The following is a 27793-nucleotide window of genomic DNA, read 5'->3' on the forward strand; positions in this document are numbered from 1 at the left end:
TTATTACTACACAAATCTTTATGAGGATGTTTATGAAGAACAGAATATATCCTTATTGTGATGAAATAAACACACGATGATAAAGCGTGCAGTACAAGGGCTGAAAAACGTCCTGATTCCGCGCATGCGCACTGAAGATGAGACGGGGGTACTGAATTCTTTGGAACACCGGTATTGTTGTAGCACCCTGCCGTAAACCGAATCGAGCGATGAGAGTTATAACATAAACAACAATAATAATGTTAATTCCCGATAAGACACTGACACCCCAGGTGGAACGTGTGATTGTTCTGGAGCGGATTACGTCACTGTGACGTAACAGAACCCGCAGTAAGGCAATGACAGCGAGGCGGTTTGTCATTGAACTCTAACTGAGTTACGATGCAGCACTTCATGACTTCTGCACATATCCCACTGCGCCCCCTACTGTATGTCGGTGGAGCTTCAGTCACAGCAGCAGTTTGTTATTATTTATTTAAGATGCGATTCGATGGAGAGAAAGAAGGAGAGAACGAGGACACACGTGTTACAGAGGGTTGGGACATACACACATACACATGCACATACACATCTAGACACACAAACACAAATACACACATACACACACAAATACACATACACACACATATAAACACATACATACACACACACAGACACATATACACATACACACAGACACACACACAAATGCACATACACACACATATAGACACACACACACACACACACACACACACACACACAACACACAATATAGACACAAACCCCCTCTCTCCTCTCTCTCTCCTCTCTCTCTCTCTCTCTCTCTCTCTCTCCTCTCTCTCTCTCTCTCTCTCTCTCTCTCGTTAAAGCTCTAAGCAGTAATGAGTGTGTATGTATCTGATGTTATGGTTGTTTTTATTTACACCCAGTACAGCCTGTCTCTTTACTGAATCCAGCCCTGATGTGTGATGATGCCACACAGACGGACAGCGCTGTCCATGAGGTACAAACCACCATCACAAACATCGCCCATTTTCAGAACGTTGCAGAAAACCTTTACTGATGAATCTGTTACTGAACATTTTGGTACCGTTGTGTGTTGGCTGTTGGAATATCCAGTCTTTCATGGTTTGAGCATTTTAATATTTAAATGAAAGTTAAATGATAGTGTTTGGAGCCTGAGGGCATGAGCAGTCAAGGCTGGAGGGTATATTAGATACATACATGTCCAGGTAGCACATGTATGTACTGAGTGCAGACTGGTTTGAGATCAGGATTTTCACACAGTCTCTAGAGTTTACTCAGAAAAAAACAACCAGTGATCAGAGAGAGAGAGGAGATCAGAGAGAGAGAGGCGATCGGAGAGAGAGAGAGGAGATGAGAGCGATCACTGATAAGGAGATATTGAATAAAGTTCAGACTAGTTGGATTTGACCAAGAGGCTTCAGTAACTCAGTTAAGAACTCTGGTGAGCAGAAAAACATCTCAGAATACACAGATGTTTGCGATAGAGTGAGAGGTTTAACCATGTCTTCATTTTAATGTTCAGTGACAAGATATTCTATTTTTCAATAAATAGGGGAAGAGAAAAAAACAACAAACAAACAAAAATAATAATAATAATAATTACCCGTGTTTTCCAGATTGCTAACTTCACCTTTCCTATCAGGTTGTTTAACAAACACACTTTCTTTCTGTTCTTTCTGTATCTGTATTTGAGGCCCCCAATAAAAACTTTATATATATCTATATCCCCGTGATTAAGCCTCCACTGTAGATCAGACGTCCTCTTCTCTATGGGAGGCTTATACTGCATTCTCCACCTGTCCCTCACAAGGAAGTCTGCTATTGCAAGAGTGCAGAGGTGAAGTAACAGAGTAAAAATTCTTCGTTACTGTACTTAAGTACATTTTTCTGGTATCAGTACTTTACTCCGGGGGCACGGTGGCTTAGTGGGTAGCACGTTCGCCTCACACCTCCAGGGTCGGGGTTCGATTCCCCGCCTCCGCCTTGTGTGTGCGGAGTTTGCATGTTCTCCCCGTGCCTCGGGGGTTTCCTCCGGGTACTCCGGTTTCCTCCCCCGGTCCAAAGACATGCATGGTAGGTTGATTGGCATCTCTGGAAAAATTGTCCGTAGTGTGTGATTGCGTGAGTGAATGAGAGTGTGTGTGTGCCCTGTGATGGGGTGGCACTACCGTCCAGGGGGTATCCTGCCTTGATGCCCGATGACGCCTGAGATAGGCACAGGCTCCCCGTGACCCGAGGTAGTTCGGATAAAGCGGTAGAAAATGAATGAATGAATAATGAGTACTTTACTCCACTATTTATTTTTCGGACAAATTTTACTTTTACTCATTACATTTTTACACAATATCTGTACTTTTTACTTCTTACGTTTTCAAAACGGACTCGTTACTTTAGTATTATTCCTTCTCCTTGGGCGCTGTTTCCAGCCTATCATCCTATCATTGTGCGGCTTTTTCCCCATGTGACTGGTGTACTGTATTATTTACTGGCTATCAGACATAGACTAAGGATAGCGGAGCTAACAATGAGCAGCGCCTACAAAAGGAATGGCTAATGTTCATTCAGAGGGAGTCACCGATGTTAAAATAACTAACAACGAGGACATTCCTGAACACACATGGCCATATATGAGGGAGATGTTTGTAATAATCGGCGTCAAAAAGGATTCCTGGCGAGTGCGTTGCGAATTGTGTCACCCAGGGGGGGTTCTAGCCCTTTTTTAGGGTGGCTTCAGCCCCCTGTCTGTAATCTCAGCCACCCTAAAACTATAAGGATCATTTTTACTTTCATAAATAAACAATAAAAATGACGTTAAAATGCAGGACATGTCGTCGATGGGAAAGAAAATTATAAAAAAAATTTTACTTTACTTTTACACGCGTGTGTTGTAGTGTTTCACACGTGCGTCTTCAGCTGCCTGCTTTATTAGAACGGAGAAGCACAGGTACGCGCAGCGTGCACGCGCAGTCAGAGCTGGAGGCGTTTATCTATAACGTTAATCGGCGGAAAGACGCAAAGACGGCAACCAAAAGCAGTGAAATGTCACTATTCTTATTACCAGAGTTGTCATATAATATATATATAGAACTCTTCTTGTTTTAAATTCTCACTGAGGGCTACAACCCCCTAAAGATGAAACCCTAGAACCGCCCCTGGTGTCAACCCAAAAAACACAAAGTGCTTAATTTAATTAACATTAATTTTGTCATTTGTAAAACATCACAATAATTTTGAGTTGTTTTCAAGCACAGAGCTGGAATCTACAGCTTGGGATATGGCCTTGGTGATACACTTGGTATACATTATATTTCCAAAAGTATTGGGTCACCTGACCTTTCCTGCTATATGTGGTTGTTTTCTGATCTCATCCAGTACATATATATATATATATATATATATATATATATATATATATATATATATATATATATATATACAGTACAGACCAAAAGTTTGGACACACCTCATTCAAGAGTTTTCTTTATTTTCATGACCATGAAAATTGTAGATTCACACTGAAGGCATCAAAACTATGAATGAACACATGTGGAATTATATACGTACATAACAAAAAAGTGTGAAACAACTGAAAATATGTCATTCTAGGTTCTTCAAAGTAGCCACCTTTTGCTTTGGTTACTGCTTTGCACACTCTTGGCATTCTCTTGATGAACTTCAAGAGGTAGTCACCTGAAATCGTCTTCCAACGGTCTTGAAGAAGTTCCCAGAGATGCTTAGCACTTGTTGGCCCTTTTGCCTTCACTCTGAGGTCCAGCTCACCCCAAACCATCTCCATTGGGTTCAGGTCCGGTGACTGTGGAGGCCAGGTCATCTGGTGCAGCACCCCATCACTCTCCTTCATGGTCAAATAGCCCTTACACAGCCTGGAGGTGTGTTTGGGGTCATTGTCCTGTTGAAAAGGTGATGTGTCCAAACTTTTGGAATGTGTGTCCAAACTTTTGGTCTGTACTATATATATATATATATATATATATATATATATATATATATATATATATATATATATATATATATATATATATAAAACATGACGTCCAGTTACCAGCATGACACTAAACAGGTAGTAGTAACGGCGACTTTTACTTAAGTACATGTCAGAGCCCATACTTCTTTACTTTCACTTGAGTAAAAGAGTGTAGCCACTACTTCTACTTTTACTGGAGTCTTTTAAAAAACTGAGTATCTGTACTTCTACTTGAGTAAAGGATGTGTGTACTTTTGCCACCTCTGCAAGAGTGTTATTTTCACTGTGATATAGTACAGAGCTTTCTTTACTTGCTGACTCCAGATCTCTCAGTTTAGGGTATTAAAGGATAAAATAGAACCACTGGATTCTTCTACTTCTTCCTCACTGATAGCTCGAGTGATCTTAATTTTTGGAAAGTCCTGTTCATCTAGTTTGTCCCTTCGAGGTCCTCTTACAATGATGTTTCTGTATCTGGTCGGTAACACAGAGAAGATTTCATCCTTCATCTTGAAAATGAGACGTGCTGATTATAAGCCTGTCACCACTTTAATGGCCTTGTCCAGTCTCCAACCATTTCCATCCAGTACATGTCCCAGCTTTGTAACTCCAATTTTTAGAAGGCAAGCTTTCACAGTTGCTTAAGACAAAATAAACAGTTCGCTAATAGCCACATAGAGTTCACATAAAGCCTTAGCGGTGGTGTGTAATGTAAACTCTGACAATGAAAACTGTGATGAATTCCTGTGGTAAATAAAATGGCCTGCATCTAACAGTCACAAACTCCACCAGTGATGAAAAGTAAATAGAAAAAAAGCACAGAGATTTTACACCATTTTGTGTTGATGTAAACACACACACAATTACCGCACAGAGCTGCATTTCCCACCATTGCATTTCAAAGTTATTCCATTACATTGTCATGCAGGCTGGTCATTGTATTATTTCTATAATGTTCATTTCAATTCAAGTTTATTTGTGTAGCACTTTTTACAATTGACATTGTCTCAAAGCAGCTTTACAGAACATAAACATAGAACAAAATGTTAATATAAAGAATAATATAAAGATTAATATAGTACAAAATTCAAGATTATATTAGATATATTTAAATGTGTATGTATTTATCCCCAATGAACAAGTCTGGGGTGACTCAGGCAGCAGTGGCAAGGAAAAACTCCCTTAGATGGTAAAGGAAACCTTGAGAGGAACCAGACTCAAAGGGGAACCTCATCCTCATCTGGGTGATACTGGGGGTGTGATTTTATATATATACAGTCTGATAAATGTTGTATAGATGCAAAAGATCACATGGAGTTCACATCTCCCTTTAGTATCGCAGAGTTTGACTGGAGCTGGTAGATCTCTAGATGTCTCAGGATTCTCAGAGTCCTCAGGAGCCCAAAATCTTCATCGCACGGAAGACGATCAGAGCTGGTACAGTTTCTGGATGCCTTGGGATGGGTAGAAAGAGAGAAGCAGTGGAGAGGAATTAACATATCTGCTGTTCATAAAATGTGCAAGTCTGATATAATAGTGCACAATATTTTTGTACAGCATTTTACATTTTAGCATTTTACATGATAAATTACGGCATTTATCAGACACCCTTATCTAGAGTGACTTAGTTTTAAATTTCAATTTATACAACTGAGGGTTAAGGGCCTTGCTCAGGGGCCCAGCAGTGGCGAATTGGTGGACCTGGGATTCGAACACAGGACCTTTCCATCAGTAGGCAAACATCTAATCCACTAGACTCATGTATGCATGAACACAACAGTCTCTGGTGTCCAAGTCCCCTAAACACTTGAAAAGATAAAGACTTGTGTAGCACCATTTTAGATCCAGAGTGGCTGCTGTGTGCTACTGCAACACCGCCACCTTGGTTCTCAGAATGAGAGTTGTTGACCGTGAGGTTGCCATTCCAGGTCACTCTGGTTGAAGCTGAGGAGAAACACAAGCAGGCGAAGGAGTCCACTGATGAGCTGCAGCAGCAGAACGCTGACCTGATGTCACAGGTGGAAACACTGCAAAACACAGTGCAGGAGTTGGGCAACCTGCTCGCTGAGACCCACACTGAGTGCAATGACACAAGAAGGGTAAGTGAAGATTCTTAAGCAGTTCCTTCAAAAATAATGTGAGGACATGTGATGTTACTTAACAGGCTTTAAACATGAGAATAAAAGAAAAACAATATTTTTATTTAAAAAAATCTTTTAATTTAAGATGCTAGATTTGATATTGACTGTTAAACTTCTTTTGTTTTAGTTGTATGAGACAGAGCTGAACCTTCGCAAATACCTGCAGTCTGACTACGAACGGAAGGAGGAAAAGTTTACTCAGGAAATCAACTCTCTAAGGGTAACTTTCTTCATCTCAACCTTTACTGTGTCGGTTGTATTTTAGTTGCTTTTCTGAGGTTCTGTGTTTGGGTTTTGTTTGAACTTTTAGGTCACTCTGACTGAAGCTAAGAGCAAATATGAGCAGGCCATGGAGTCCAACACTCATCTGGATATCAAGAACTCCAGGCTGTGGTCTGATATAAAGTTACTGCAAGACACAATGCTGGAGATAGACGAAGAGCTCTCTCTGAGCCGGATAAGGTGTAATGAGCTAATGAGGGTAAGTGAACATTTCCTTTAGAAATATCTGAGGAAATGTGATGTTCATGGTTCAAAAACGAGTCACACCACAGGCTATTTAAGCAAAATAAAAGAAAATAAAAATTTAAATTGGAGATGCGGAGTTTCACAGTCATGACCCTAGAGCTCTGGAGTGTGAAGCTCTTTACTGTGTTTTAGGAGTGTGAGTTACAAAAACGTGAGTTGAGGAACCTGCATTCCAAGCGGAACGAGACAGAGCAAATGTCACAAGAGGTGAGTTTTATTTATAGGTCGTAATCTACTCACATTACTGAATACTGAGCAGTTCTTCCATTGTTTTAATTATTTTATTTTTAACTTCATAACTGAGCTGTTTTTTTAAAGCTCACAAAATCATAAAGTGGGACATGCTTTTCACTGCCCTCTTCTGCTCCATGGTTATGTTTAGGAGTATGAGCGAGAGAGGGAGGGTCACAGTGTCCTGAAGTTCGATCAGATGACTTCAACACATAACGAGGAGATACTACAGGTAAGTGATTCATGACTGCTAGTGTGTGTGTGTGTGTGTGTGTGTGTGTGTGTGTGTGTGTGTGTGTGTGTGTGTGTGTGTGTGTGTGTTCTGGATGACATTTTGTACAAAAAACATTTCAATGATTATTTTTAGTACTCAGAAGTGTCAGAAGGTGTTTAGCAGTAAATAAATCTCTGTTTGTTGAATTTTCAGGACGTCCAGGCTAAAGCTACCAGGCTTTATGGGGAGGTGACAGAGTCCCATGATCACCTAAAGAGGGATGAGTATGAGTTGAAACTGCGAGAGTCAGTTCAGAAGATGGAGAGAGAGCTCAGTGAGTCACATAGGAAGTATGAAGAGATAAAGAGGGTAAGCGTTTTACACTTTGCATTAAACTGTTCCTTTCAAATAAATGTACAAGGTTCAGATGCTAGGTGTCTTTTTTGTGAATGGAAGTGACACACTATAGATGGGAATATTAGGCAGTCAAGTTTAAACCTCCTTGGCCTGTTTTTAGTTGAGAGATAAAGAGGATCACTGGATCCAGACGCTGCAGTGCAAAGAGATGATGGAACTGTTAGAACAGAGCAATGAGTTAATAAAAGTGTCCATGGTTGTGTTTTAGGAGTACGAGCGAGAGAAAGAGGCTCACAGTGTCCTGAAGGTCAATCAGAAGACTTCAACACATCACAAGTGGTTACTACAGGTAAGTGTTTCATGACTGCTAGTGTGTGTGTGTGTGTGTGTGTGTGTGTGTGTGTGTGTGTGTGTGTGTGTGTGTGTGTGTGTATGTGTGTGTATGTGTGTGTGTGTGTGTGTGTGTGTGTGTGTGTGTGTGTGTGTGTGTGTGTGTGTGTGTGTGTGTGTGTGTGTGTGTGTGTGTGTTACAAAAAAACATAATTTCCGGCTCTTCTGACAAATGATGAGTCGAGTCCTCAGTGGTGTCAGGTTGTGTTTGATGATGTAAATAATGGCAACAAGCTTTACTTTTGGAACTTTCAGGTTTCTCAGGCTGAAGCTGAGGAGAACTATCAGTCCACTGCTCAGATGCAGAATAAGAACTCTGACCTGATGTCCCAGGTGAAGACGCTGCAAAACACGGTGCAGGGGCTGAGCAGCCTGCTCGCTGAGACACGCAAGAAGTGTGAAACGGCAAAAGAGGTCAGTGAGAAAATCCTTACATTAACCAGGTCCTTTAAAAATCATGTAATGGCTTTTGATGTTCATGAGTTACACCACAAGCTATACACACTTGAACAAAATATTACTATATTAATTATTAATATTAAAACCGTATTACTAAAATAAGATTCTATTTGTTTTTTAATTGAAAAGATGTGGTTCATTGTAGACATAAACATTTAGTTGTACATAAACATTAAGTCACACTTTTCTTGCTCCATGGTTGTGTTTTAGGAGCATAAGGTTGTGAATGGCATCCTTCAGTTCGTGGAGACCAAGGCCAGAAAACGGGAGAAATTTTTACTACGGAAAAGAAAAGCCATTCAGGTACACTTTTTCTAAACAAATCACAGTTTGTGTGTGTGTGTGTGTGTGTGTGTGTGTGTGTGTGCGTGTGTGTGTTTGTGTGTGTTCTTCTCATTCTTTTGGGAACACAAAACCTTTGAGTCTGGTCTGATGAGGGATCAGTTCAATCCCAAAAGTGAGTGTGTGTAGAAGTGAATAAAACCAAGAGGCTTTGAACCTTTCAGGAGTCTCTGGATGAAGCTGAAGAAAACTACAGGGAGGCGATGGATAGGGTTACTGAGCTGGAGAATGAGAACATTGACAGGGTGGCTGAAGTGCACACACTGCAAGATGAAATGACTCATTTGGTACAAAATCTCTCTGATACCCAGATGATGTTTGAGCGGACAATGAGGGTAAGTGGGGGGAAAAAATCACCAATTACTGTAGCAGTAATTTGAGAATCAGTTCATACTACATAAAATAAAATTTTTAAGAAGCGGTTTTCTTAGTTCTTTGTCGATCTTGTGAACATTAAGCTTATGAGTCTAAACCTCTTCTGCTTTATGGCTTTGTTCTAGGACTTGGAGCAAAAAAGTCGTCAGTTCACGGAGCTAAAGTCCAAGTGGGAATTATTAAACGAAACTGTGCTAAAGGTGAGCTTAACTTTTTAGAAAGTTAACAGGACAATATCCAGTATAAGCACTACTGCAAGTGAGCTCTCAATATTTTACCTCTATATTGAATTAATTTGGTATTGAAGCTCTTTTAGTCACTGGATCTCATTAAGAACTTTTTAAAAATTGTTAGTATAATCCACATGGTACAAGTCCTCAGTTTCTACTTGAAGTGAAGGAATATTTAGCAATTTAGTACTGAAGTGTCCTCTTCTATGTTTTAGGATTATCAGGTTGAGTGTCAAGCTCACAAAGTCCTGAAGGTGCAGTACAGTGAGATGAAGGAACAACACAACAAGTTACATGAGGTACATTATTCATCTCATTAACTCCTAACTGCGGTAGTGCGCTGTGTGTTAGTTACGGCTGTGTGTAAGTTATGCTGTGTGGCCTGCTTACATGTTTGTGTTTTCCCTCCTTTTACCACTTTAATAGTTATAACAACTAGGTGCACTTAATATAAAGTGTTTTTGAACAAAAGCAGAAAAACGTTAAGTAGACACTCTAAATGTGATCAGTCCCAACTGCAACAACTCTGGGAAATGTCATCATGTCTAATGGTGAGTAACAAACAAGAATATAAAGCTAACACAAAGGCTAAGCTCCCTGAGAGTAGGGAGAAAGTGTAGCGAAGTATGGAGAGCCATTAGGGTAAAATGACCAGAGAATGTGAGAGTGAAGTGGGAAGTCCTTAGGTGTGGTTTTTCTGATGGACCTGTGAAGAGGTCCCAAACTTCTTGGGGATGGATGAAAGCGCAGCATGAAAAATAGGAGACAGGTTGTACCCAAGACATTCCACCTCTATTGAGAGAAGGATTTTCACTTGGATATAGATAGCTCCCTTCACTCCTCTCTCAAACCATCTGTCGTCTCTGTCCAATATGCATACTTTATTATCCTCAAATGTATGTCCTCTGTTCTTCACAAGAAGATACACTGCTGATTCTGGTCATTCTGTGTTGGTACCTACTTGTATGAAGTTGTTGTTTGAATACTGCATTGGACAGTGTATATTCCATTGCTCTTGTTTTTGGTGTCTGGTCATTTGGATGGACGAGTCTCAGTGTGTTGGTAGGTTTATATTGAATTCATATGTGGTGTTTTCCAAAAAGCCATTTTAGCTTCTTGGACACTACTCTAGCCATGTAAGGAACGTAAGGTTTTACCTTCAGATCTGGGTTTCAGCTCTATCTGTAATTCTTTCACTGGAAGCTGTCTTGTTAAATGGCCACTTAGGATATCCACATATCTTGAGAGCTTCCTTCAAATTATTATCTTTCTTTTTGGATTCTATTGAGATGCTTTCTTTCCTGTGGTGTAATGAACTGATGACTCCTAATCTGTGTTGCAGTGGGTGGTGCAAGTCAAACAGCAGGTCTGTGTGTGTTGCTTTCCTATATACTTCTATTTAAATTTTTTCCATCAGTCCCTATGAGAGATACACAGTCCAGGAAAGCCAACCTGTTGTTCTTGGTGTTTTCTTGACCATTGAAACTTGATTTTATTATCAGTTGCTTTGATATGGTCTGTGAAGGCCTGTACTTCTTGGATATTGACCTTCAACCATTAACATCTGAACCAATGGCTCCATCCCTTGGAATCAGTTGAGTGCTTTCTTTTTGACATGTATAGGTTGGACACAAAACTGGAGAACCCATGGCACAAATGTCTTTCACTCTGTAGAAGTCACCTCTGTAAGTGAAGTAGGTGCTGTTAAGACACAAGTCTAGAAAAGTGCAGCTCTGGTCCAGGCTAAAGCTGCTTCTGGTGCTGAGGTTGCTGTCCTCTTCCATTGGTGGAATCCTGCCAATTTCCCTCAGACCAAAGAAGCTGCTTGGATGAGTAGAAAAAATGTTTTGACCTAAAAAGAAAGACGTCTAATTGACATGACTCAGCTTCCAGATAACCTCACCTGTATGACTGAGAATCTTCACAAACTCATCTGTATGACAGACATAGTTTGCAATTAATTTAAAGAATTGGTGTCTCGGAGTTGAAGTCAGTTGACACTAGGTCGACATAATTTTGCATATGGAATTTGAAAAAGGTTAACATGAAAACCTGATTTAATTTAATGCCATGTCACTTGATACAAGATTCTCCCTTTGATGCATCTGACACAAGAAATTTTCTAAAACCTAAGAAATTGAAATATGACTATGGAGTGTCTACAATATTTTAGTAAATATTAGATAAGAGCTATGGGTGTTTGGACAGCTAGGTTTTTCCATAGAAAAATCATATGAGAAACCTCATGGAACCTTGTACCCAAAGGAGTGGAACCATCAGTCACTGAAAGGGTGGTGAACATGTCAAACAAATATAGAAACAAACAACATATTAGTGCCAGGGAAAAATGCATGGAGTCTTTAATTTATCTTAAACAATTTATCTTTAAAATTGCAAAAAATCTGTAAACATGAAGTTCATTAATTTCTAAAATTTGTTGGTACTAAGTCTAGCTAGCTGCCACTGAACAATAATTTCAACAGACAAATTGGTATTGTTCTATATCAACAGCTCTGAAATTTATTAGTGCACACTGAAATTATTTTCCAAGCAAAGACTTGAAAATGTGTCTCCAAATTAGTTACGCAGAAAGTCTTTTGGAATTGTCTCATTGCACATGTGAAGCTTATTTATTTTCTTAACTGCTGTGTTGTAGGATCGTGTGCGAGTGAGTGAGGATTACAGCATCCTGCAGGCTCAATATGAAGAATTAAAACAACACCATGGTTCACTAATGGTATGCATTTACGTTTATATTCTTATGTAACCATGACATGGTGTTTGTGTGTGTGTGTGTGTGTGTGTGTGTGTGTGTGTGTGTGTGTGTGTGTGTGTGTGTGTAGATGTACACTGTCACTGTAGATGTTTAGACATTTGGTCTTTTGTCCATCAAGCATTGTTTGTTCTGATGAGGAGTCTTCAACAGTGTGCTTAGAATCAATAAAGCTGGGTGTTATTTTCAGGTCAGTGTTGCTGAGGAGAAATATGCTCTGCTGTACAGCAAGAAGTCTGACCTGATATCTCATGTGAATAAAGAGCATCTTGGGGAAGAGCTCACTGAGACACACAGGAAGTGTGACGAGATTTCAAGGGTGAGTGCAAAAACCCTTTGTGCTGCATGATGAGTTACACCACAAGCAGTATAAAGTGTCAATGAAAGTTTGTGAGCCCTTTAGAAATGTATATATTCTGTATAAATATGATCTAAGTCCTAAAATTGTGTGTGGTGGCCTTGTGGGTAGGTGTTGGGTTCCCAATCGGAAGGTTGTGAGTTTGATCCCAGGTCCACCCAGCTGCCACTGTTGGGCCTCTGAGAAAGTCCCTTAACCCTCAATTTCTCAGTTGTATTAAAAAAAAAAGGAGATAATTTAAGTCCCTCTGTATTTGGCGTCTGCTAAATGCTGGAAATGTAAACGTAAACAAATTGAACACAATCAAACAAATTATTATATGTGGTAAGTTTTTTATGCAGGAAAATGTTCCATTATAATATATCGATCTGTGAGCCACAAAAGCAAGTGAATCTCTAGGATTAGTATTTAATTTCAAGAGTCCATCTGTTTTCAGACAATGTTTTGACAATCAGGTCTTGGCAACATATCAATATCTGATGTTTATGACATGTGTTTGTGGAAGTGGATCGTGGCACGAACAAAGGACCTTTTCATGTTTTTTTCATTTTTTCATTTGTGTAGAACTGATCAAGTTACCAGAAACTTTACTTACAGTTTATTGCTGCACAAGGTGTCACAACAGATGCTGAAATCATATACTCATTTCATATACTTTTGCAAGTCACAGATTAGATTAGATTAGATTCAACTTTATTGTCATTACATATGTACAAGTACAGGCAACGAAATGCAGTTTAGGTCTAACCAGAGTGCAGTTGTAGTAAGTGTACAGTATATACAGTTTTTTACAGGATTTAAATAAGTTAAATAAAATGGTAATATGGAAGGAATTTACAGATGTGTGTGTACTATGAACATAATATACAGATTTACAGAAGGATATGTGCTGTAACAAAATATATGGCTATTACTATAAACAGTAATTTTCAGATACAGTATACAGTATGTATGTTCTATGAATATAATATACAAATGAATATATATATATATATATATATATATATATATATATATATATATATATATATATATATATATACACACATACATATATATGTGTATAATTTAGTTTACAGTAACAGACATTTGTATATTATATTCATAGCACCCATATATATATATATATATATATATATATATATATATATATATATATATATGTATGTATATATATATAAACACACATATATATATATATATGTATGTATATATATATACACACACATATATATATATATATATATATATATATATATATATATATATATATATATATATATACACACACATATATATATATATATATATATATATATATATATATATATATATATATATATATGGGTGCTATGAATATAATATACAAATGTCTGTTACTGTAAACTAAATTATACAGGGGGATATGTACTATGAACATGAATAGAAATCAGGTGGGTATATACAATGTAAGGCAATGGTGAGCAGCAATGCAAAAAAAAAAGAAGAGCAAGTGTGCAAATAACGAATTGTGGTTTGAGAAATAAGCAAATGAGCAAAAGTGATCATAAGTTTTTGTGTAGACAGACCATTAGTGCAATAACGAAGTGTGAGGTGTGTGTGTGTGTATGTGTGTGTGTGTGCGTGTGTGTGTGTGTGGGGTGGAGGTAGGTAGTAGAGTGAAGGACAGTAGGATCAGCGAGTGGCAGAGTTCAATAAAGAGACAGCTCTAGGAAAAAGGCTGTTTTTTAGTCGGCTGGTCCTGGTCCGGAGACACCTGAAATGCCTGCCGGAGGGTAGAAGTGAGAACAGTTTATGGGCGGAATGAGAGGAGTCCTTAAGAATGCTGCGAGCTCGACACAGACAGCGTTTCTTGTGGATGTCCCCCATGGCAGGAAGTGGAGTCCCTGTGATGCTCTGGGCAGTTTTCACTGCTCGCTGCAATGCCCTATGGTCTGCAACAGAGCAACTCCCATACCAGACTGTGACACAGCTGGTGAGGATACTTTCTAACGCGCAGCGGTAGAAGTTCACCAGGATATCTGAGGAAAGCTTATTTTCTTTAGTGTCTTCAGGAAAAATAGGCGCTGGTGAGCCTTCTTGACAAGGCTGGAGGTGTTGGTAGTCCACGACAGGTCCGCCGAGATGTGGATCCCCAGGAACTTGAAACTGGAAACATGCTCAACAGCCATCCCATTGATGTAGATGTTGTCATGTGTGTCTCCTGTCTCTTTCCTGAAGTCCATAATGAGCTCCTTTGTTTTGGAGGTGTTAAGGAGCAAGTTATTGTCATTGCACCATGTGGCTAGGTGCTGGATCTCCTCCTTGTAGGCATTCTCATCATTGTTGGTGATGAGACCGATCACTGTAGTGTCATCTGCAAACTTGAGGATGGGGTGAGGTCCATTCACAGGCCTGCAGTCGTAGGTGAAGAGGGATCAGCCAGACAGCCCTGTGGTACACCAGTGTTGAGTATGATAATGTTGGAGAAGATGGAGCCTGATCGAACCTGCTGGGGTCTGTTGGTCAGAAAGTCCATAATCCAGTTGCAAGTTGTGGTGTTAATGCCCAGATCTACTAATTTGGCTATTAACTTGGATGGAATGATGGTGTTAAATGCTGAGCTGAAGTCAACAAACAGCATACGTGCATAAGTGTTCTTATTGTCCAAGTGTGTGAGCACAGAGTGCACCCTCATTGAAACTGCATCTTCTGTGCTCCTATTGGATGGCAATGTGGATGGCAGAGAGTCCTTCAGGTGCACCAGGACCAGCCACTCAAAGCACTTCATGATAATGGGAGTCGTTCAGTGCAGTAGTCGTTTGGGTATGCTGGGCTGGAGTGTTTTGGCGCTGGCACAATGGAGGTGCATTTAAAAAAAAGTGGGAACAGCTGCTTGGGCAAGAGACAGGTTGAAGATGTCCATGAAGACCCCAGCAAGCTGCTCAGCACATGTCCTGAGTACATGGAGTACAGGGATATTGTCTGGTCCAGCGCCTTTGTGTATGCTGATCCGGCTCAGTGCGTTGCAGACATCTGTAGAGGAGCGTACGATTGGAGGGTGGTCAGCCGAGGGTTTGTGCTTGATGGCAGTTTCTCTGTTGTCTCTCTCAAAACGAGCATAAAAGTCATTAAGCTCGTTCAAGAAGAGGACATCAGTGGCAGCAGGGGTGGAGTGTGGGGATTTGTAATTGCTGATGACCTGAATGCCTTGCCACATGCATTGAGGGTCTGAGTTGGAAAAATGCTCCTCTATCTTCCACTTGTAGCAGTGCTTGGCCTCTTTGATGCCCCCTTCAGGTTAGCTCTGGATGTGCTGTAGGCCTGTGCTTCACCTGATCTGAAGGCAGTATTGCGTGCCTTCAACAGGAGGCACACCTCCTTGTTCATCCATGGCTTCTGATTTGGGTATGTGATGATCTGTTTCTGAGTAGTAACACTGTCTATGGTGGTACTGTTGAAATCCAGTACAGAGGTGGTGTAACACTCAATGTCCGTGTGAGTGTCATTGGTGGCCTGAGATGCAAATGTTCTCCAGCCTGTGTGTTGAAACCTTTCCTGGAGTGTGTAATCTGCTTCTGTGGGCCAGACCTTGATGGTTCTCACTGATGGCTTCACTTGCTTGATGAGGGGTGCATATTTGGGAGTGAGGAACAAAGAAAGGTGATCTGACTGTCCTACAGTATGTGGGGGAGGGGGGTCACAATGTAAGTTCCAGCCATGTTTGTGTATACATGGTCTAAGGTTTTGTTCCCTCTGGTGTGACAGGAAACATGCTGGTGAAATTTGGGGAGCACTGCCTTTAAGTCTGAGAGATTAAAATCACCCGCAACAATAAATGCAGCTTCCGGATGAACAGTCTGTTGTTTACTGATGGCTGCATAAAGTTCTTTCATAGCAAACTTAGCACCAGCAGGTTCAGGGACAGCTTTTTTCCATCCACCATCACACTATTGAACTCTACACTACACCGCTAGATCACTACAAAGCAAACACAAAAACAAAACACTGTATATAAAATCTGTGCAATACATGTACATATTACATAGTTTTTTCTTTTTTTTTACTCCTCATTACATCTGCACTATTTTTTGTATCTTTATATCATTACTGATTATATATATATATATAATCATATATAGTAGATTATTCAGCTTGCTAACTCCTAGAAAAGCCATAATCTTGTGATCTTGTAACCTCTCACTCTGCACACTCCTCTTCAGTGCCATAGACTTAGAACCATTTCTGGAATTCTGTAATATTTATTTACTGTATACACTTTCATATACACCACCTGCTGTAAATATGCTATATATTTATCTGCACTTTTGCACGACTGCTACATTTTGCACTTCTGGTAGATGTCAAAATGCATTTCATTGCTGTGTACCTGTACTATGCAATGACAATAAAGTTCTATCTATCTATCTATCTATCTATCTATCTATCTATCTATCTATCTATCTATCTATCTATCTATCTATCTATCTATCTATCTATCTATCTATCTATCTATCTATCTATCTATCAGTCAGGGGGAATGTAAGCTGCTGTTATAATGGTGAAAGTGAACTCCCCTGGTAGATAAAACGGTCTACATTTAACCATGAGAAACTCCAGGTTAGCTGAACAATGTCTCCCAACAATAACAGAGTTTGTGCACCAAGCTTTGTTAACATAAATGCACAATCCACCACCTCTGGTCTTACCGGAGCCATCTAATGTCTTATCCGTGTGTGTCATGCCGCTAGCTCAATAGCGTTGTCCGGAATGCCGCTGTGCAGGCATGTTTCTGTGAAAACCATCACATTGCAGTTCAACAGTTTCATGTTGAGAGTGATGCTGAGTCGAATCTCCTCCATTTTGTTTACCAGTGACCAAACATTGGCGAGAAAGATGCTGGGTAAAGAGAGCCGGTGTGGTGTTAGCTTTAGCCTAGCTTTCACTCCACCATGCTTCCCCCGCCTTTGTTTACGGTCTCGACGCCGCCTGCGAGCACTTCCATGAGTGAGCAGACTCGGGTGTTCTGGCTATCTCAGGAAGGAGTTGAAGATTGTCCCTAAAACAGTCGGGTAGTCACAAACCAATATCCAAAAGCTCATGTTGGGTGAACGATGTATAGCCACGAACAGACCCGAGATAAGCAACAGAAAGGCAGCAAAATTGCAGATCATGGAGAGACCCTGAGCCTCGCGATGTACTCGCACCTCCATCTTGGTCTTGGTCACAGACATGTAATGCTGGATCATTTTTCTCAATAATTAAATGAAGTATAATGTTGTTGGCTCATTTGTTTGATTGTGTTCACTTTGTTTACTTTTAGGTCTTGTGTGAAATTCTGATGAGTCATTTATGCAGAAAAATAGGTTTCTCAAACTTTCAAGCAACTCGGTGTACTTGAACAAATTAAAAAGTGTATTTATAGTTTAAGATGTGGGTTTCTTTTTATATATGAGTGTAAGAATGTAACCTCTTCTTCTTCATGGCTGTGTTTTAGCGAGAGCGTGAGGATTACAATCTCCTGAAGGTGCAGTACAAAGAGATGGAGGAAACTTTACAACAGTGCCAGGAGCTACTTAAGGTAAGGTGTTATTATCATATCTGCTGAAGTTCATGGTGGCAGCTGTGTGTCAGAAAAGTAAATGCAGTAGTAAAGCACCACTTGCCATTTTTCTGGGTATTTCAAAGAATACATTTAAGCTTGTATATGACATCCTTTTTATATAAAATCTGTTTTATTTCCACAGAAACAATGCTTAGATCTTGGAGCTGAAGTCCCATGATCCACAAATAACTGTCAAGGGCTGTGTTTAACACCTGGATAAACAATAGTGTAATTGTACTTACTATAAATCAACAATGTGAGTTGAGAGGAGGACTTGGGCCAATAAGGGACCAAGACAGATCAGCCACATGTGGGCGAACTGGTCTCCTGAGAGCTCAGCTGTAAGTGTCTGTAGCTCCAGGGTGGCATATGGCCTTCGGAGGGCACCTGAGCATTGGCTCCTTTCTTGGTGGACCTTTTGGATAATCTGTGTTATTCTGTTAGTTATTTGTTGTCTGGGGTCTGCAAGAGCAGTCCAGAAACTTGGGGCAAACTGCAGGTTCTGCAAGCTGTATGTAGAGTGGAACCCTGTGCCAACCACACAGAGTTGCACAGAGCAATATACACTAGAGCAATATGTCCTACTGTTAGATGTTAGGCCTCCATCAAATCCATAGCAAGGTAGTCGGCTTTTAATGTTTTGAGTAACTTCTTATAACAGATTTTCCCATGCAGACTGATATGCATGTGTGTTGACATAAACCCTTGAGAGGAATTAAACAGACCTAAAAGCATCAAGATCTACCTGTGAATGCACCGAGATGTGATGCAAGAGTTCACAGGTGGCATGCAGTCCAGACTAAAAAAAAACTTCTAGATATAGTGATGAACATGATGTACTCATGCTCCTCAGTCATCACACTGTCAGGAGGGCAATTTGGGCCAGGAGTTCTCAGCAGTGATGGAATGGTCACCATCACCACAATAGAAGAAAAAATTAAGAGCGATATCTTGAGTCTACCGAGGCACGTAGAGAAAAAGGAACCTTAGTGATGTTTACATTGGGTACAGTAAGTACTATATCATTGTCATACGACAGAAAAGTCTTGGCATATACACACACAAAACTATTTCCAGGTGTTAATCACTAAACTTGAAGGTTAGGATCATGAAGAAGAGTGACACTGAACACCAACTACAATTCAATGCCTTCATCATGAGCACTTGTTAGACACTGATAAAAAAAATTGTAAAAGACATGGCTACATTTGATTAAATTTGTGCCGTTATAATCAATTCATCCATGGGTTTATCAGATGTAACAAATTTAATCCATTAAACTGCTTAATATTTGCCTCATTTTTTTTTCAATTACAGCTATTTTAATGAATTAATTCTTATTTATTGAATATGCATCTAAGATGTAGAATTGTTTCCAAGATGGTGGTGGGGCAGTAGCATGCAGTGGCTACTTCAGACTCAATATAGTGCTATTCTCAGATTTTCCATGTGAGAGCCAGACATTAATACAGTACAGAAATCATGCAACAGCCAAACTGCATTATGAATCACCAATACACTGATCACTGGGCCCCCTCAGGGCAGTATGTTCAGCCCACTGTTGTTGAGTGCGAGAGAGAATGCATAAGAGATTATGTGTCAGAAAGAGAGAGAGGGCAAAAAATAATTTTTTTTTTAAACCTTAAGAATGTAACCCAAACCTTATGAAGGAAACCCCCAAACTGAACCCAGTGCCTCACGGTTTAAACCATAAAATAAATTCAATTTAATTTTATTTGTATAGTACTTTTTAACAATGGACATTGTCTCAAAGCAGCTTTATAGAACATGAACATAATGCAAAAGCTTTAGCATAAAGATTAATCTAATTAATATTAGATATATTTAAATGTGTTTGTATTTATCCCCAAATGAACAAGCCTGAGGTGACTATAGTGAGCCAGACAAAAGTGAATTTCATCCTCATTTGGGTGACACACTTTGGGCTTTTCTCTTTTGGCCTCAATGAAGGCGGTCGTATTTTCTCTCCCTCTCCTCCCCCTTACTTTCCCTGCTTTGCTCCTCTCGTCTCGTATATTGTCTTATACTTTGAGAGACTCTCTCTGCACTGCTCTCCAAACTAAAAAATATCATGGATTTGATAAACTGGTCTCTCAACGCAATTGACACCATCTTCTTGACGAGAAGCTTGGGTTCGGGGGAACCTGACTGCCCTGCCGGAAAGTCGCAGCTGGCTATATGATGGACGCGTGTGAGAGGTGGCGGGTCGTGTGTCTGGCGCCTCTTTCCGTGGAGGACGTTGAAGATATCTACCTATTCGGAACCATGATAACAGGAGTTCAGCTGATTGGATTAGGCATTGCCCTGGTTGATCAAGAAAATGCGAAAACGGTGACAGCTGTCCAAAACCTCCCAAGGCTGCCCATCATGGTTGATGCAGTGGGCAGAGCGGTCAGCACTGAGGCTGGGACTATTAACCACAATATGGATAACATCACATTGAGGCTCACTGCTTTGGATACTTCTTTGGTTAACATCACGGAGCAGTTCACTGCTTTGGAAAGGAAAATTAATCGATTTGGAGATTAGAATGGACTAAAAGAGTAGTCGCATAAATTGGAATGCGTCTACTCGCCCCAAGACCAAACAATCCCAATCTTATCTGCTTTCGGCTCCCCTCAACCAGCACTGGCCTCGGCGAAGGCTGCTGCTGGAACAACAATTCCCCTGGAAAAGCACTGCAGCGGGACTCTCTTGCATTCCTCCCCCCACTTCCACAGACACCTGCTGATTGTTGACTCTGTCTGAGACCTGATCAAGGCTGTCTCCATGGCAACTTGTTGTGTATTGCTATGACACTGAGGCACCGAGATTTGATGCCGGGAGCAACAACTCTCCAGGCCTACACACTTACATACATACACACACACACACACGCACATATATGAAGATATGCACTCACCTCCCACCCCACACCTTTGCCGCTTTGTTCCACCAGTCTGACAAGTGGGTCTGTGACCAGCCCCGAAGATAAAGGCTGCAGGACCTGATGGCTGCTTGCCTGTGCTGGATTACCTCCACCCCCCTCTCCCCTCCCCTGTTGCAAGTCATGTGTTTATGGCGTACTGTTTATGTGCTTATTTCGCTGAGGTGTTTTTCCTGTTCCCACACTGTACTCACGACAGGACCATAGTCTGGGCATTGTTTTTTTTCTCCTCCCTTCCCTCATGTTATGCTGTATTTCTTTTCAATTCCCTGTCTTCCTGTCCTGTCCCTCCCCCATGTCATATTGTATGTATTGACAGGTTGATGGCTAATTTCGCTGGTACCTGTGACCAGTGACAATAAAGGCTACTACTACTACTACTACTACTACTACTACTACTACAACACTGGAAGGTGTGATTATAAATATACAGTCTGACAATTGTGTATTGATGAGGAGGATGTTGTCCTCAAATAATGTGCATTTGACCAGATGTACTAGAGCACAAGCTTATGGGAAGTATTATGTGTTGCCTGTCTATATATATATATATATATATATATATATAATGTGTGTGTGTGTGTGTGTGTGTATACACACACAGTATTGTTCAAAATAATAGCAGTACAATGTGACTAACCAGAATAATCCAGGTTTTTAGTATATTTTTATTGCTACATGGAAAACAAGTTACCAGTAGGTGCAGTAGATTCTCAGAAAACAAACAAGACCCAGCATTCATGATATGCATGCTAGTAAGGCTGTGCAATTGGGCAATTAGTTGAAAGGGGTGTGTTAAAAAATAGCAGTGTGGCATTCAATCTCTGAGGTCATCAATTTTGTGAAAAAACAGGTGTGCATCAGGTGGCCCCTATTTAAGGATGAAGCCAGCACTTGTTGAACATGCATTTCACACAAAAAAATCAAGGTACGGTAAAGTACCTAAAAGAGTACAAAGCATTTGTACTCTTTTAGTCTTTTAGTTACTCTTTTAGTACTCAAAATTGTGCTTTTAGAGGTACAAACAAGAAGGTACAAAAATGTACCTTCTTGTTTGTACCTCTAAAAGAACAATTTTGCACCCTTAATGATAGAAATGTACCTTTATGTTACGGTTTAAAATGACATCCTGGTATTCTCCCAGGGCCCTTCACTAATATCCAGATGAACTGATTTGTCCTATTAAAGAAAGAAAAAAACAATTGGAGAGGACACTTGCATGGGTGGGGGGAAGAATCAATTCCAGTTCCTTCAGAGTCATGAGGCTTTGAGCATTTTGTTACCCGTTTAAATACAAAATTGAGTATAAATTTTAAAATAACAAATTTGAGTATAAATGTACAGGCCATTCTCAATTCAGTTTTATAACAACACTGGATATTCTGTACCATACATTAACAATTCAATTAACATAGAATTTCAATTCCTGTGCTAAACATAGGTAGTGCATGTTTTACAAGCATTTATCTACTTATCAGGTCGCCGTCGCGAGAACGAGCCACCACCGCTAGGAGGCGAGACTGCATCGACTTCATTGTAACTTCATTGTAACTTTTAAGCATTAAATCCTCTAAATACATGGTTAAATTATATACTGTTTGAAAGCTTAGACTCTCGGGATTTTAATAAGCGCACACACAAAGCATAATATGATTTATAGTAATTTAACCATTTGATAGCCACTTGAACTAGGTGGCGCTAGTTTGTTTTGCTCACTCACCTTTAACGCTGGTCTTTAAATTTCCCTTTCTTCACATTGTCACTAATGTTAATGTATTTTCCAAAACAAATGCTTGTAAAAATCCCCAAGAGTCCAAGGAACTGGAATATGTAATCCTTTTAATCCAAAAAGCTTTGCTCGCCAAAACGCTTTGCTCACAAGAATTATGTGTCTGACTGGAAACTGAATTCACTGGTTCACTTCCGCCCTTTGTTCGACTCCTACTTCTCATTGGACGGGTACAAAACTTTCAAAACGCGTCAGATTTGTAGTCGAGGATCTGACGAATCAAACAAGCCCTCTCATGAGCCAACCAGTGCCTGTGCTGCCGAGATAGGCAGCTAAGAAGCCAATGAGGTCTCTCCATGCTATGTGGGTGACCCTCCCTTTGACTGACAATTGCTCCCTCCAGTAACGATTTCATGTTTCGTGAGCATCATAGCTCTTTAGCCAATAAGGAGACGATTCCAACAAGATGCAACATGATACATCTGGTGAGTTCGGGCTGTGCAATGAGAATGCGCATATTAATTTTTTTCAACTTTATTGTGCAATTCTCTAACTTTTCACACTCTCACACCTCAGGGTGTCAGTTTACAGGCATATTTTCAAAACAGAATTCTAGGCAGAGGGTCTTTTTGTTATAGGACTTTTGAACTAAGCATGCAGTCTTTTTATACAAAGTTATACAGTAAAAAAAAATAAACAAGAAAAACCTGAACGGACCGACATGTCCGTAGAAAAATATATAAAATCCATTTTTGAGACTTTTGACTTCATTTTTTTTGGTGAAAGCCAAGACATGTGGCTATGACCCTCAGTTGTTGTTTACCAAAAATCATTAAATACAGCAATGTATGTAATCAGTTTATCAGGTAAACAACTCAGACGGAAATAAAAATCCTCCATTCTAGCCTCTATAACTCTGTGTCAGTAAGGCTTAGAATCACCCTGATTTCACCCCTACTTGTGTCAGAAACTAGAGACTCTCTTCTTTCCAATGAGACCAAGCTCACCTCTGTGTGTCAAAGTATATGGGAGCTGTACCACTTTTTAGGTGGGTATGTCATCTAGGCGAAGATCATGAAAATGGGGAGGGGAGGGGGGGGGGTGACAGGTAAGGTTAAACAAACTAACAATTCTTGAATAAAATACAGAACATTAGCAATTCAACTCATATACGGGATATTCTGTATAAAGCCACTTAAGATATTTAAAATGAACATGTACAATGCATTTCAATTCCTTCAGAGCTTAAATACAAAACTGAAATCTTGCCCAATGAGCGGTTCATTAATCAGTTTTAAACACATCCTAGCCTCGCTTTTGCAGACTTGTTTTTACTTTTGTCCCTCTTTAGACCAACCATCTCTGATTATCAGTATGTCAACTTGTATTAATGGTAGCCATTGACTTCCATATTAGGAAAACAATAAAAATACTACGCAAGTCAATGGCTACCAACAACTGTCTGGATACCAATATTCTTCTAAATATCTTGTGTTCAATTGAAGAAAGAATTCATATAGGTTTGGAACAACATGAGGGTGAGTAAAGGACAAGTTTCATTTTTGGTTGAACTATGACTGTAATGGCAGGTATAAAGGGGGGAACAATTCTCTCTATTAATACTTGTACACTAAGCATCCTCTTCATATGACCATGCCAAAAAACCCATCAGGCGTTCTTAAGTATGGGTACTTTTTGACTACATCCTCCACAGACATTCCATCCATGATTTCTTGACGTCTCCAGGAGAATGTTCGTGACATGCGGTCTTTGACAGTCGAGATGTCTGGATGTTTTTTCTGATACTCACTTTGTAGAACGTTCACATGAGCCTCAACAGACGTTGAATCCTCCCCAACACAAGTTTCCTTTGTCAGAACAACAAACAGAATGCATAAACTGTGACAGATAATGGCAGAGACAGATATGTGAAAAGTGAATCCTAATGTTCAGTCAGTGAAAAAGTGAGGTGCATGCAAAAATATTTAAATGTCTGTAATATCTGCCTTACATTGTCCTGCACTAAGTGAAATGTAAAAGTGAATAACAGTAAATATAAAAAAAGAAACATGGAAAATTAGATATGCATATGGCAGTGGGCTTACATATGCTACCCTAGCTGGCTTTCAACACAAACTCGCAGATGCACTGGTGGATCCGGACTGTTTTGTATGGGCAAACTTCTCCTTCAGCTTTCTTACTTCACTGTCGCTGACAAGTGGTGCACGTTCTGCTTTAAATGTTCACTTTAAAGACGTGCCAAGTGTTCTAGTGTAAAAAAAAAACAACAACAAAAAAAACTTTGACTATTTGGCATATTCCAGCAAGTAAAGATAAAATATTATCCTGTGCAATTATGCAGACAAAGAAATGGCTTAAAAACAATGCAACTTACATTTCCATCCTTATTCCTCGGGAAACGGTATTTCACTATCAGTGCCTTGGCAACTTGAAAATACTCTGCATTAGTTGGATACCTAGTACAAAGGCAGAAAAAAACTCTACTGTAAATCTCTTGGTTGTGTCTAACAGTCTTCATAGATTGTGAATTGATCTTAAGTAGTACAGTTGTAGTAGCAAAGATGTTATGATGGTTATACTTACAAAGTGTATTCTGCTATCATTTCATACAGCGTTCTTATTATTTTGTTGCGTACTTTTGGCACTATGTGACATGGTTACTTAATGTCAAGTCTCGCCTGGACATCTTTGGGAAAGGTTGGAATGACAGTCTCAATAGGTAGTCCCCCTGTGAGCTGCTTCAACACTGCAATCAGTAACATCAGTAACCAATTGAGGGTTGATCCTATTGCATACAACAAAAACACAGACTCTTATCTAAAAAGACTTTATTGTAGGGCAGTGCTACATATCATTACATCAGTGTTTCCTTTTTATGGGCTATTGAATTAAAAACAATATCTAGTCTTTTTTCACCATTTTCAAAATAATGTTAGAATTGATCAAATTTTATGTTCTTGAACACATTTACCAAAACAGCACCGTCAAAAAATACTACCCTTACCTTGGATCAGTGGAAGGATGAGGCTGGAGTTCTGCCGTACACTGAGCGACTTTAACTGGTACTGGCTCTAATACAACAATGGTCTCATTCTCCTTGTAATGGCGTACAGTACAAACTGTTGAAATTTTAGTTTTTTTGAAGGAACCATCAAACAGGTAGCCATATATGACTTCAGTGAGTCCACAATCCACTGTTTCTCCATCTAAGTCATTTTCTGATCACACAGAAAATTACAACAGTTATAGACGAATAACTGTAAAACACAGACAGACTTGAGTGCGATCAAATGTGTGGAAAATGATAATCGTCGGAGAATGAGTTAACTCCATGAACACCTAAATGAAGATAAGCCAAAGACGGTGCCAGTGTATTACTTATAAAAAAACAATCCCTGACTAATGAAGTCATCATTCACTGCAGCTGCCACTGAAGCTTCGGCCTCCGGTTGCTATAGAAACAGTCAGTGTCCTGAGACATGCGCTTAATTATGCTGTCCTCACATGCTACCAGAAACTTCCTACTTCCCACTTTTGAAATCATGGTTATACAGAACCTTGCACATGACATGCAAGAAAAAAAATTAATTGTACGATTTATTAATTCTGATCTCTTGTGCAAGAGGCTGCAAAAGACACAAGACGTGATAGTCTAGCCTGAAAAAAATTCTAAACACTGAGCATAAGAAACAACATTTATAGGATAGGTTATGTAAGTTTTTGTTGTAAAATCGAAAAAAATGCTTAATTTGAGCAGATTTTGATATTTCCCTCAGCAGACGGCGCGAAGCGGGAAAAATGGGTTGCGCTGCCCAATTCTGCAGGGTCTAAATGGCGATGTTAAGTGGAAGCATTTTACATGGCTTACTTACAAAATAACTGTGTGTAAGCCAACTAGCAACAAGCCATAACGTGCTTAGTGTATATAATGATAGTTTAAATTTTGCTTGTAAACTTTATACGTCATTGATAGCTAACACTAGCATGCTATGAACGGAAACTTTTAACAGAAATGGTTACTTACCCCTGAATTTCCTTGCCTCTTCTTCGTTAATCTGTAATCCAGCTTCAATTATTTTCTGAATTAGATCATCCGTGGAAAACCTCGACAGGGATGGACAATTAACCGACATTCTCGCTCAATTCACGCACTCCTATTGCAAGTGAGAAAGAAAGTGCACTCACTGTGCAACGCGCAAAGAAGATATCCCGCCTTCTGAATAGACGAGCCAATGGCTTTTAAATTATGATTTTGTGATCTCTGATTTGCTGCAAAATGTACCTTAAGCTTGTTAAAAGTACAATTATGTACCATTTGCTGCCAGAACTAATTTTGTACCTTTAAATTAAAACAAAGGTTCACAGTTGTCACCTTAAGGACCATTTCCTGTACCTTACAGGGTACCTTCATGGAAAATGTACCTTATGTACAGAAACGATACCCCTATTTTTCTGTCTGTTGAAAGCCTGAGGAAAATGAGTCGTTACTTTGATTAAACAGTTGATTGGAGAGGGGAAAACCTATAAAGAGGTGCAAAAAATTATAGGCTGTTCATCTAAAATGATCTCCAATGCCTTAAAATGAGAGTTTGAGAGTTTGCATATGTCAAAATACTTGAAGAGGTCATGTTTCCTTATGCTGAAGAGGACATGCCCTTGAAATGGTTGTTTCAACAAGACAATGACCCCAAACACACTAGTAAACGAGCAAAGTCTTGGTTCCAACCAACAAAATTAATGTTATGGAGTGGCCAGCCCAATCCCCAGACCTTAATACAATCGAGAACTTGTGGATTGATATCAAAAATGCTGTTTCTGAAGCAAAACCAAGAAATGTAAATGAATCGTGGAATGTTGTTAAAGAATCATGGAGTGGAATAACAGCTGAGCGGTGCCACACATTGGTTGACTCCATGCCACACAGATGTGAAGCAGTTTTAAAAAACTGTGGTCATAAAACTAAATATTAGTTTAGTGATTGACAGGATTGCTAAATCCTAGAAACAAAAACGTTTGTACAAAATAGTTTTGAGTTTGTACAGTCAATGGCAGACACTGCTATTTTTTTTAACACACCCCTTTCAACTAATTGCCCAATTGCACAGCCTTACGAGCATGCA

General features: G+C 39.7%; 1 protein-coding gene and 1 pseudogene across 6 annotated transcripts; one reads left to right on the top strand and one right to left on the bottom strand.

The window, feature by feature from the left end:
• Window positions 1–302: 302 nt before the first annotated feature.
• Window positions 303–19275, top strand: LOC125138948 (putative autophagy-related protein 11). 6 transcript variants are annotated; one of them, XM_047801390.1, is made up of 19 exons: window positions 303–535; window positions 917–985; window positions 5923–6093; window positions 6263–6355; window positions 6446–6616; window positions 6796–6870; window positions 7046–7126; window positions 7322–7477; window positions 7734–7814; window positions 8111–8269; window positions 8525–8617; window positions 8821–8991; window positions 9157–9231; window positions 9477–9560; window positions 10604–10627; window positions 11918–11998; window positions 12225–12353; window positions 17869–17952; window positions 18119–19275. In XM_047801390.1, exons 1-19 carry the CDS (start codon window positions 431–433, stop codon window positions 18152–18154), a joined length of 1938 nt encoding a protein of 645 aa, XP_047657346.1. In that variant the 5' UTR covers window positions 303–430; the 3' UTR covers window positions 18155–19275. The 6 variants fall into 6 exon arrangements, with proteins under 6 accessions (XP_047657346.1, XP_047657344.1, XP_047657347.1 ...); XM_047801388.1 differs by having other exon boundaries at window positions 304–535; window positions 912–985; XM_047801391.1 differs by lacking the exon at window positions 6446–6616 and having other exon boundaries at window positions 304–535; window positions 912–985.
• Window positions 19276–23967: 4692 nt separating this feature from the next.
• LOC113642201 lies at window positions 23968–27129 on the bottom strand (annotated as a pseudogene).
• Window positions 27130–27793: the final 664 nt, after the last annotated feature.

The sequence above is a fragment of the Tachysurus fulvidraco genome, chromosome 16, assembly GCF_022655615.1.
Source record: "Tachysurus fulvidraco isolate hzauxx_2018 chromosome 16, HZAU_PFXX_2.0, whole genome shotgun sequence".
NCBI lineage: Eukaryota > Metazoa > Chordata > Actinopteri > Siluriformes > Bagridae > Tachysurus > Tachysurus fulvidraco.

Bases quoted from the DNA above. Each gene is read 5' to 3' on its own strand.
- LOC125138948 (XM_047801388.1), top strand. From the start codon at position 382: ATGCAGCACTTCATGACTTCTGCACATATCCCACTGCGCCCCCTACTG. The intron at 7,815-8,110 runs GTAAGTGTTTCA...TGGAACTTTCAG, and splicing joins ATCACAAGTGGTTACTACAG to GTTTCTCAGGCTGAAGCTGA. The intron at 8,618-8,820 runs GTACACTTTTTC...TGAACCTTTCAG, and splicing joins GGAAAAGAAAAGCCATTCAG to GAGTCTCTGGATGAAGCTGA.